Below are 12,164 nucleotides of genomic sequence, written 5' to 3'. Positions count from 1 at the left end.
GGAGGGGGATAACAGTTGGACTGTAAAAAGATTAAAGATTTTATATATATATATATATATATATATATATATATATATATATATATATATCACATCATAATGATATGTATAATTAAAAGTACACGTTCCCAACTTATAACCTTCAACAACTAAAGTAGTAATCATAGAATACATATTAGTATAAATTTTTCAGACCCGTTAAAAGTTAGGTACATATATACACATGCATATATATGGTATATAAATATATGAATATATATTTCATTGTATACATATATGTATTTTCTAATATATATTCATATATTTACACATATACACACATGCATATATACATACATACATGACATAAACTTGGTGGTTTGAATTTTCATAATATACATACAGGTTTATAATTTATTTTTTATGCTGAAAAACAATTATAAACATTCCTCTTTTTCAGAAAAAAATAAAATGAAAACCCCACAAAATCACAAAAACAGAAATCAAAACAAATAAGTGTAAAACCAATAAGACAAAATGTCCAAACAAAACAAAATGAGACAAAAGTGTACACAATACATTGAGTTGCTTTTGTTTCCCAACTACTCCTAGGCCTGAGGCTTGCTCTTAAATGACACACTTGCTCGAATGCACACGCTTGCACACACACACACACACACACACACACACAAACATCTGGGCATTGACACCACTTATACTTAGTGTTTCCTTTTCTTCTTTTTCAGTCACAGACTTAATAAACTTATTTCATTACTTAATAAGCTTCTTAATGTTTCCTCAGACATATAACACTTAAGATGTAACAGTACATTTCAAAACCTTCCTTTTCATTATGTACTAAGTCCTTATCTCTAAAGTTACCCTGTTCACCCAGAAGGTCATTCTAAGTTACATTATTTTTAGGTGACATTTTACTTTTGTATCTTTTTATCCTTCAGGGTAGGCCGTAAGAAAATAGAACTTTCAGTATAAGGTCTATAGCACATCAAAGAAGCTATACAAACAGTGGGTGGCCAATAAACATTAGACATGTAAGTGAACATAAATCCTAGTCTCTGTCCTGCTCTCTCTCTATACTTTCCTCCTTTGAATTCTGTTTTCAATCAACCTCCTGCCATGTCACATTAATGAGCTTCCAAAAACCAGAGCTGGAGAAAAGTCTTAGGTTAGTTGGTCTTTTAAGCAGTCACTAGCTGCTCTTTCAGAAGACCCGAGATTAGTTCATACCACTCTCATGGCAGATCCCAGCCATCCTAAACCCCCTCAGTTCCAGGGTGCTTGACATTCTCTTCTGGGTTTCACGGGCACCAGACATACATGTGATACCCAGAAATGCATGTAGGCAAAATACCCACACACATAAAATAAGACAAAAATTCAAATTTTAAAAAGTTTCAGAACACAAATGCTCTCCAATGCCTACACCCTTATTCATACAATCATTAGCTTGGAATATTTGTTCACCAAGTAATGACTTTAAAATTTTTTACTTAAGCATTCTCTATGGAGTCCCCCTTCTTTATAGTAATTTTATCGCCATCTTCTATGATCACAAGTTTGGTTAAAATATAAATATAGGTCAAGAGGTAAAGTACCTACATGTGCAGCATGAATGGAGCTCTAAATTCAATCTCTGGCAAATCCCCCAGGGTCGAAGATAAGTAATTCTAACTGTTTTCTGCAATCTATATCTTCTTCTAGGAAGCAGATTATTTTAATGTATGTGTGTATGTGTACACGTGTGCATGTGTGCATGTGCACGTGGTGACCAGAGGTAGATAGCTGTCTCACCTCAGTCTTTGAGACAAGTCTCTCACTGAACACACAGCTCACCGATTGGCTAGACTGCTGAGCTCCAGGGAGCCATTTGGATCCATCTGTCTCTGGCCCTTGTACTTTTTGGCAGATGTGTAGCGCCACACCCAGCTCTATTTGGCACTGAAGAGCTGACATGGTGTTCTCACGGTTGCATGACAAACACCTCATTGGCTGAGCCGTCTCCCCAGCACCTCATTGGCTGAGCCGTCTCCCCAGCACCTCATTGGCTGAGCCGTCTCCCCAGCACCTCATTGGCTGAGCCATCTCCCCAGCACCTCATTGGCCGAGCCATCTCCCCAGACTTTACTTCTTTTCTGTGCATCTAATGTTTGAAATGTTTAATATGACTTTTCTTACAGCAAATCACTGGACTGAGCATGGGGACCCCGTTGGAGGTGTTAGGGGAAGGACTGAAGGAGCTGAAGGGTGTTGCAACCCCATAGGAAGGCAACAATATCAACCAACGAGACCCCCCCACCCAGAGCTCCCAGGGACTAAACCACCAACCAAAGAGTACACATGGAGGGACCCTTGGCTCCAGCCACATATGTAGCAGAGGATGGCATTGTCTGCCATCAACAGGAAGAGAAGCCCTTGGTCCTGTGCAGGCTCGATTTCCCCAGAGTAGGAAAACGCCAGGGTGGTGAGGAGGGAGTGGGTGGGTGAGTGGAGAAGCATCCTCATAGAAACAGGGAGAAGGGGGTGAGGGGAGGTCCCAAAGGAGAAACCAGAAAAGAGGATAACATTTGGAATGTAAATACATAAAATATCCATTAAAAAATAAAAAGATTACCATATCAAAAAAAATAAAACCACGAAAGCTTAAAAAAAGATTTTCTTTGCATGAAAATAAAAGATACTAAAAGAACCAAAAAGGAAAGGACCAACTGAAGACGAGCATCAAGCTTAATGCCATCAACCCTTTAGAGTCAAGGATGCAGACTGAGTGAGTGGGAAAGGGTATACCATGTAGAGTGAGCAACAGAGTCCGGAAGAAGGCACCAGAAAGACATTTGTTAAGAGAAATGAAAGAGGATGCTTTATAGCTCGATGTGGTATGCCCCCTACAGTCCCAGAGCAAAAGGGTTGGGTATTCACAAAAATCCTTTGCTACAAAGTGGGTAAAAGGACAGCCTCGGCTACATGAGGGTCCATCTCAGAGTAAGCAAACAACAACACAGGACATTTTATAGAGATAATAACCTCAACACTATGCACATCTAAAAATTGAGTAGGATGGTTTTTTGTTTTTGTTTTTGTTTTTTGGTTTTTTTTTTTTTTTTTTGGTTTTTGTTTTTGTTTTGTTTTGTTTTAAAGCTGGCAGAACTGAAGAGAAAATGGACCTGAAAATAGTGGCTGTCAGTAACTCAGCGTCACTGAAAAATTAGGCAGAAAAGAGAGGAGAGGACCGAATGAGAATGAACACAAAAGCACAACTGACCCCAGTGAACAAATCCCGAGTGGCTAAGATGAGTTTGATGCAGGAATTCAAGCATCCGTCACTGAGTCCATGTCCCCTGCTGCATGTCCAATCCTATGCATTTCCCCACCGGAGACACTGCGGCTTCAAAGCACGGATGGCAATTTCAGGCTTGAGCAAGGCAAATGGAAAAAGAACCTATGGACTCCTGAAAACCAGGAGTGTGTGCAATTTCAGCTAAGGAGAGGCTTAGATAGAAGCAGCGGCAAATTAAGCCTGCGATGTGTTTAATCTCTTCGGGGCTACCAGCTTTTCGGAAGTAGGGCAAGGGATTGACTGGAAGTCCTACAGCGTGTCCAGCAGAGTTATATGTGAAGGGCTGCTGACGTGGGACTGCTGGTGAGGACTGAGGACTGTGAGGCATCCTTGCTTCCAGAAACGTTGTGGTTCTAGCGCAGAGCAGCGAAACCAGAATAAACTACATAAATCTCACTCGATGCCATGGGACTTGTGGGATGCCTGCAAATAAGAGCAGCCTTTGATGTCGGAAATCGTGCTACAACTCAGGTTAAAAGTCCAAAGAACAAGGTCAGGAGGTAAGACGTGGTCTTAGAATACCGAAAATCTAACGAAGAACTGAAGGGTCGGTCTTGCTGTAAGTGTTGTGACAGGAGAAATTCTCCCAGTGCCTCTGGTTAGAATTTGAAGCCTCCACTTGGGAAACTTACCAAGGTCTAAACAGCTGCCAGACACGCGTGGCTGCTTAATCAAAACGAGATTCAGCAAAATAAATACAAATATTTTCCCCCTTAGCCTCCACAGCCATTCCTCAAGCACTTGGCGGGCAAATCTGGCAAGTGGCGTCCATATTGTAAAGCATTAACACATAACTTCTGAACAGGACAGAAATCTCACAGACCCAGAAGAAAGCCACAAACAAGAAAAGTGACTTCAACTGCTCAAGGGTGAAATTTGGAGCAGGAACATGTTTACCTTGACCATAGTGACGGCAGCTCTTCCTGTAAGTCAACATTGAACTCTTCGAATACTTTCTGTGCTTTCTGAAACTCCTCTTCTGCCTAGAAATGACACACAACACATTTACACACGGAGGGGGCTCGGGGGGAGTCATTTCTGTACCTAAAAGCATCACTTCATCTGAAAGAGAAAGAACCTGACGGTATCCTGAGAAGATTTTTGAGGACAGATAGTTGTTGGAAACCAGACCTTTTAGTAATTAAATGGGCGACAAGAAAGAACTTGAAAGTTGGAAAGCTTGGCGGGTTATAATTGAGCTGTGAAGGTCTCATATGTCATGTTAGGGGATTTTTCCCAGTGGGATCCATTAAAAGAGGTAAGCAATCAGGAACTTGATCCGGAGATGCCTCATTGGAAGGGGACTTAGCAGTGAGAGAAAAGACAAAGGAAGCTGGAATTCAGGAAATAGTGCATAGCTGGCCTCGTTTAGCATCTGTGAACTGCTGACACACTTGACTATGATGGCTGGAACGAGATGACCTCAGGTACTGGATTACTTGGTCCCTGGTTAGTGATGATCTCTGTGTAGGCTTGGATGGAGGAAGTGTGTCACTGGGGGTAAGCTTTGTGAGCTGAAGCCTTGCTCAAGGTTCTGTTTGATCTCTAGGTCTTCTGCGTGTGAGCTAAGGTATGAGCTTCCAGATTCCCGATCCAATTACTGTCCTTGCCTGCTACCGACCTTCCACCTGCTGATGGTGATAGACTCACAACCCTCAAAACGCTAAGCCTCAAACAATCCTTTCTTTTACAAGTTGCCTAGGCATGGTGTTTTACCACAATGTTTAAGTTTTTCTCTGGGCGTTATAGTGTTGGCATCTCACCCAAATCTCTATTTTATCAGTATTTCCCGACCATATAGAAAGAAGTGCAGAAACACTCCTTGGTTTCTTTGCATTTGCGGCACTGCAAGAGGCTCAAAGTTATTCTGGTCCCAATGTGTCAGTAAGACTCACCCTTGTGATTTCACTTCTCATAACAAAGGAAAAAAACGTATTTTTAATTAGAGTGGCTTAGAAAACTGTCATTTGGCTTGAAGGCTGTCGATTGAAGCCTTTCTTTAAGGTGGAACATCTCATTGCTAAAAACAAGGCTGCTTCATGCCTGAAGGTTTAGAGATTGATGTCACCACTGAATCCATCCCTACCTTAGAGATGCGACTCTCGTCCTTCCTCTTGGAACTCTGCAGAGCCTCCAGGTGATGGCGAGCACTGTCATAATCCACGAGCTTCCTGCTGCGCTTAGCGATGCGGTTCTGCCAACAGAAAAAACACGGTAACTGGAGGGGTGATGTCAGTCTCTGACTGCCAAAAGTCAAAGGTCAAATGCTGTCTGTGATGAAAGTGGCTGAGAACTGTAAAAGAATCAGTGTATTTACAGATATGTGTGTGTGTGTGTGTGTGAGTGTGTATGTGTGTATGTGTGTGTGTGTATGTGTGTGTATGTGTGTGAGTGTGTGTATGTGTGTGTGAGTATGTGTGTGAGTGTGTGTGAGTATGTGTGTGTATGTGTGTGAGTGTGTGTGTATGTGTGTATGAGTATGTGTGTGAGTGTATGTGTATGTGTGTGTAAGTGTATGTATATGTGTGTGTATGTATGTGTATGTGTGTGAGTGTGTGTGTATGTGTGTGAGTATGTGTGTATGAGTATTGTGTGAGTGTGTGTATGTGTGTGTAAGTATGTGTATATGTATGTGTATGTGTGTGAGTGTGTGTGTGAGAGAATGTGTGTGTGAGTGTATGTAAGTGTATGTGTGTGTGAGTGTGTGCTGTGTGTGCACACACGCACCCTTAAAGAACAATCTACAGGAGTCAGTTCTCTCCTTCTAGCATGAGGGTTTCTGAGATTGAACTCACATGGGTTACCAGGCTTCGTGGCAAGCACCCCTACCTGCTGAGCCATTTTACTGGGATGGAAGGTGAAGATTTTAATGGAGCTAGGAGTGAGCAGGGGGGATAAGAGTAGGGAGAGAGAGCTAGAAATCAGAATAAAGCTTCCAGATTGTGTGCTTTAAATAGCGCCCCTTCTGATAATAACGAGGCCAAGCATGAGCCACGAACACCATGTTTTCATCCAAGACCCAGACAGTCCTGGGGTTGCTCTGGGGGAGCAGGCAAACTGGACCCTCACTTAGCACTTCTCTTGTTCGCAACACGCTGCAGGCTGCAGATAGAAGCTACACTAGGACTTGCTTTATGAAGAGAATAGCGGTTTATGATTGTAAAATGGCTACAATAGCAGTTCCCCAAGACTGATTTACTGCCTGAGAAATCTCTTCTCAGTATATCATGGTCCTTTATGTATTAGAATCTCTGGAGCTAATGCCTCTCTTTGAAAACCCTGGTGTTCAGAACACAGAGACACTGGTGATGGGCTGGCTCATTCCTATGGCCACCTCATTAAGGGCGTTTCACAGCCTTGGCCCAGAAATCCCAACCACTAGGTGTGGACCAAGTGTTTGATCAGAGCTGAACTTAGATCAACCAGGACCATCTTCATTTGCATGACCCCATACTTGCATAGGGATAATATAGCTAGTAATTATGTGTGCAGTAACTCACATTAAGCTCCCAGAAATGTGTATTTTCCAGGCAAGTTATTTTCTATTTCTGGGAACAAGTTGTTTTCCAGGCAGCTGCCCATAAATAAGCTCAATCTAACTATCAAAGGACTTTTTCAGGATGGAGATCTCCGCAAGCTTGAGGAGCCATTGTTCCAGCCCTTGCAAAAGTTGGTAAATCTGAGTGTGGCATTTTAATGGCACCTATGCATTAAATTTACATTGGCCTTACATTGTCTGAATGTCCTCTAATGTTAGTTCTTATTTATATCCTAACTAGGTGCTTCTCTCAAAATTGGAGAGAGATAGAGAAAGAGGGGGTGGGAAGGGAGGGAATGAGGGAAAAGGGAGAGGGGGGAGGGAGAGGGAGAGGGAGAGGGAGAGGGAAAGGGGGAGGGGGAGGGGGAGGGAGAGGGAGGGAGAGAGACTGTAGCCAGGATTCTAGGCTGAAGCTCTGGTAGGTAAAGTGATACCTTAAGTGTGCCCCTACCCCTCAGAGGTCAAACTATTGAGACAATGGTTCCAAAAGAATTAAAATTTAACCTAAATTTGACACCTGGGAAGAACAGCTAAAGCTCTAGCATTAGCCAGAGGAGAAAGTGGCCTCATGGAAAGAGATTTTACACAGTTCCAGCACTTCACCCCATAGTTAAACCAATTTATACAGACTTCCTGGCTTTTCTGGCTTAGATTCGAAGTTTAACCACCAGTTCAGGAAGTACTGAAGCCTGTCTCCTCTTTACAGAGATGTGCAAACTGTTTACATATCCACTCTCTTTTACCAATTCCCACTTGCTTTCTCCTTTGAAAACATTGGGAATCTGAGCATCAAGTTTGTGAGCCTAAGTGCTCAGAAATAAAAGTACAGATTCAAGAAACTCATACACCTAGGAGGGAGAAATAATGACTGTCTTAGTCAGGCGTTAAGATCGTTAATAGCAAAAAACAAAGAGGGGCCAATGAAGGAAAACAAGAGCATAGCACACTAATACACGCTTGAAAAGGAGAAAACACAACCCACTATTTTGTATGCTGACATAAGAAGTCATTATAAAGGGTAAGTTCAATACTATCATAAGAGCCACAGTGGGCTAAATTTTAATAGCCAAATAAAGTACAAAACAGTGGACTGACTGTAAAGGACTTAAAAGAAGTTAAAAAAGAACAAAGAAAACCCTTAAGTCAGACTCTACCCAACAAAAGTAACTTCCAGAAATGAAGAAAAAATTTCAGTCAAACAAAAACAGGGAATTTGTTGCCAACATAATGCTTTTAATATTATAAGTGGAACTGCATGAAGCAGTAATTACTAGAAAGGACAAAAATTGAGGCTAATATAGACAACTGCCTGACTTTACTTTTAATTGCATGAAATCATTACTAGCCATTCAGAATAAAACCAAACCCAACAGGCAAAACCCAGAGGCAGCATCATGAGGCTTCCAACACGTGTAAAGGTAAATGCGGGTAGATACCAGCACAATGGGAATGGAAGGCCGCTAAAGAGCATCATAATGTCGTAAGATGATGTCGTAAGTGGCTTAAACCGAATGCAGCTAAATATGACAGTGGACAATGTGCGTGTATAGGTGAGTGGCCATCACTAAAATGCCGAGTCAAAGAGTTGGAATCAATAAACAGATAGGGCTAAATACGCTGAATTTCCAGATCTAAATTCAGATTCTGAGTTAATTAGCCCGAAAGAAGATTTGACATCCATGCGGTTTACGTCTCTGCAAATTTCTAGTTGCACCCTGCTGCTCGGATAATAAGCACCATTTCGAGAGGAGATATTTGAAAACCTCTTAAATTAGATATACTAATAAGAGGGGAAATAATGTTAATAAGATATTTATGTTTTCACATAATACAGTAACCACCTATGAATCTGCTCAGAATCCTACAGTATGGATAGGGTAAGGATTATTTCCATTTTACTCAGAGAGACCCGAAATTTGCCTGGAACTGTTCACCATGTCTGAGCCTAACTGGCAGCAGATGGAGATGAAGCTAGAACCTAGACACAAGATGACAGCTGACCCTCGGGAGAGGGAGGGTGGGTGTGGTGAGTGCCTGCCAAGGCAGCTTCCTTCCAATGTGCACCTTCTGAGTGCTTTCAGGTCTAACTTCCTGTCAACCTTGCCCTGCTCCTGGAACTCTGTTAACAATGCCCCTTCCGATGCCTCCACAGACTCTGCTAATAATTCAACATAACTTCCCACAGCCCACTGACACTCGTGACAGGTCGATTTGGAAGGTTATTCAAACTGAGCAGCTTCAGATCCTCATAATCATCCCGGTGAGATTTTTCTGTTGCTCCCGTTTCCACATGGCCATGAAATGCTTCCAGACAACTTAGAGTAGCTTTCTGATGGCCACTGTGCTAGCCTAGGCAGGGGAGAGCAAATCCCTTCTGCAAGTGGGTGGACCTCTTGTGCCAGAAATGTGTGAAAGCCCATTATTTTTAACAAGCACCTGACTGGTTCTTTCTATGGGACAGAAGTTTTCTAGCACTCAGCCCCTCAGAGCTCCTCTGTACGTACATGCCTCGGCCCCAGACACATCTTTAATATCTTCCAAACAGTAGATTATTAGCTTCTGAAGAGAACATTGGTCTTTAAAAGGAGCTGAAATTCAGTTACAACCATGCTTCAGATTGACGTGGGGAAGTATAATGGTAATAAGGCTGTTGTTAGAAAAACAAGTGAATCTTAGGATGCATTTCCCTCTAGAGCTGGCAAGATCCTCCCAGAAAGCAGTTTACCAGGGTGGATATAAATAATTTAAGATCTGTCATCCACTTGACACAGATAGTTTTGTGCTATAAAAACAAATAAACTGCATTTCCTTTCCTACATGACATTTTGGAAGTCTGGAGCAATAAATAAATGAGTGAATGAATGCTCAAGATTCATAAGAACAGAGTTAACTCAGATGAACTTTCTCATACAATACAATTCTAATGAGGTGCCCAACACTAAACGTAAATAAGTCAGTTTAAGTAACAGCGATAAACTTCATTGAAATTCCTCACCACCTTAATTTTCTGGAGTTTAGAAAATAATTCACTACACCTTTTAAGATTCTTTAACAACCCCAATTTGGAATTCATCTGGGCACACTGAAGTAAATATGTGCCTAGTTATTCATGCGTGGGTGCCAGCTTAGAATCTAAACTATGTTTTATAACAATTCTTCACAGCTGTAAGCTGGCCTGGGCTGGTGACATGTGGGTTCTTAGCATAATATTGATTTTAGATGTCAGCACCACACAATGGGAATCACAACATGAACTTCCCTGCTAGTCACAGCACAAATGTCAACATCATCCTCATGAATGGTACTTCAGAGCCTTCTCTGATAGTCTGCGGTAAATGCTTGGGAATTTGCTGAGGTTTTAAATGCTGAGGTTTTAAATGGCCTGTTGATCTTAATGGGAGTCAAGGATGTCAATTTTGGTCCATGCTTTAAAAATTGTCCACTCCGTTCATTTTACACATAGTACTTCTTTCCATCAACCCCCCCATTACATATTCACTAATCATCATTTTATGATCACAGGACATCTATCTACTCCTACTTCTAAACTGGACTCCCTGATACACGTAAAACTTGTTCACTCTCCAAGTTGTCTCTGAGGTACCCACGATGTTTCCTTAATTATGTGTTATGTTGCAGTTTTCCAATCCTTTTTCTTGCATGACAATTTTGTGAGTGCAGCTTAAGAGTAAAGGAAAAAGAAGAGGAAATTGACTCAGCCTCTTCACATGACACATGTAAAATCTTAAAGTGCATTTGCCTTCAGAGTAACATGAGGAAGGCCTTAATCCTGTTGCTAAGTACCTACACATGCTGTAACTGGAGGATCACCCTGTGTGTGACTTCAGCTATGTGCCTCAAGAATGGGCCTCCTCGGTTAAAGTTCTACTGAGTATTACATCAGTTTGACTTCAAATAAAATGAAATGAACAACCAGTAAAATCGACTATATTTTATTTCAGCCCTGGAATCCTATGCATTCTTGCTTTGTAATTATATTCTTTTAGGAAACATGGACAATAAAATAACTGCCTCTCAGTAATACAGCATTCAATTTTTTCTTCTGAAATTTGGGTGCTTCTCAGTTGTCCACTTATCTAGTCAATCCCAACCTTGCATAGTTAAGTCACACTGTGAAAACACATCAGAGTTAGACAAGCTGCAAGCTGATTTAAGTTTTCAGATAGAAGAATGTTACCAGCTTTATTCTCTTCTGACCTTCAGATCCTGAACGCATGGAGATTAAACTATCAAGCAATGGAGGTAACATCAGAAGATGGAAAAGTGAAGCCTGGTTCTGTTTCTCTCCTGGATACACTGATTCAAACTACAAGTCAATTCTCTTGTAAACAACAGAAATTCCTTGAAAGGCTTCTGCATAAGCAGCAAGTGCAATGTAAAGTTGTGTTTGAAAGGTACAAGTCTGCTGCCACTTGATGTAGTTCCATTGCTTGGCATAGCCTGGCATGTGGCTGCTCTGCCCTGACCCCCAAATCTTACCTGAGTAGAGACTCTAGAACCTTCTATCTGACAATCAACTTTTGCATGGCTGGCTCAGTCTTTAAAGAAGTATTGGGACACTGAGTATTCAACACACTGAGAAGCCAGGGAAACCCTGGATGAAACTTGAATCTACAACAGAATTAACCACCACCACTGTTTCTCTAAGATTAGTACAAACAAAGATTTTTACAAGTCCAGACTTGGGAAAGAAAAAGTTCAACAAGTGTGTCGTGGTCCCACTTCTAGACCTGTGGAAGTGCTTGTGGAGGTGGCTCTGGTCTCAGCACTGATGGGCCTAACTCTCTCAGGACATTTGGAGATTATACAGAGTAGATGGAGGTGGATGATTCCAGAAAATATATTCAGTCATAAAAGCATGAATTCTAATGGGAAGCTTCACAGCTTCCATTTCAAATTCCAATTTTAAGTATAAATAAGTTTATTCAGTTGCTTTGTGTTTGGGTCTGGTTAGTTTTGAGGTATACTACTCTTGTTCATTGGCAAGGATCTTTTTAAATAAAGTTAATTTTAAAAGAACAGGAAGTGGCCTGTACTATAGAAAGACTGACAGGTTTCTCAAAACTGGACTGGGATGGCCATTAGGATCAGTCCAAGAGGAAACCATCAAGATGAGCACATCAGAAACCAGTGAAAGTGGGGATAAGAGACTTTCCAGAAGGAAAGGTGAGATGCAATAGAGCGGGCACATTAGAATAGAGCGGGCACATTAGAATAGAGCAGGCACATTACTGTGCACGGTAAGTTCTCAGACTGCCTGCAACCACCACT

The 12,164-nt window shown here is 41.5% G+C and overlaps 1 protein-coding gene across 12 annotated transcripts in view; it reads right to left on the bottom strand.

Moving 5' to 3' along the window:
• The window catches only part of AMPH (amphiphysin), a gene marked incomplete at both ends in the record, with an annotated part of 190,289 nt that overhangs the window by 56,710 nt on the left and 121,415 nt on the right, over positions 1-12,164 (bottom strand). For all 12 annotated transcript variants that reach the window (XM_080918609.1, XM_080918601.1, XM_080918605.1 and 9 more), the window contains 2 exons: positions 4,232-4,317; positions 5,421-5,528. In XM_080918609.1, coding sequence (XP_080774735.1) covers positions 4,232-4,317; positions 5,421-5,528 — 194 coding nt within the window. The remainder of the gene's footprint in view (positions 1-4,231; positions 4,318-5,420; positions 5,529-12,164) is intronic.

The sequence above is a fragment of the Micromys minutus genome, assembly GCF_963924665.1.
Source record: "Micromys minutus genome assembly, chromosome: 6".
In the NCBI taxonomy this organism is placed as follows: domain Eukaryota; kingdom Metazoa; phylum Chordata; class Mammalia; order Rodentia; family Muridae; genus Micromys; species Micromys minutus.
Note: the sequence above shows the minus strand (reverse complement) of the source record. Positions and strands in the feature narration are given on the sequence as shown.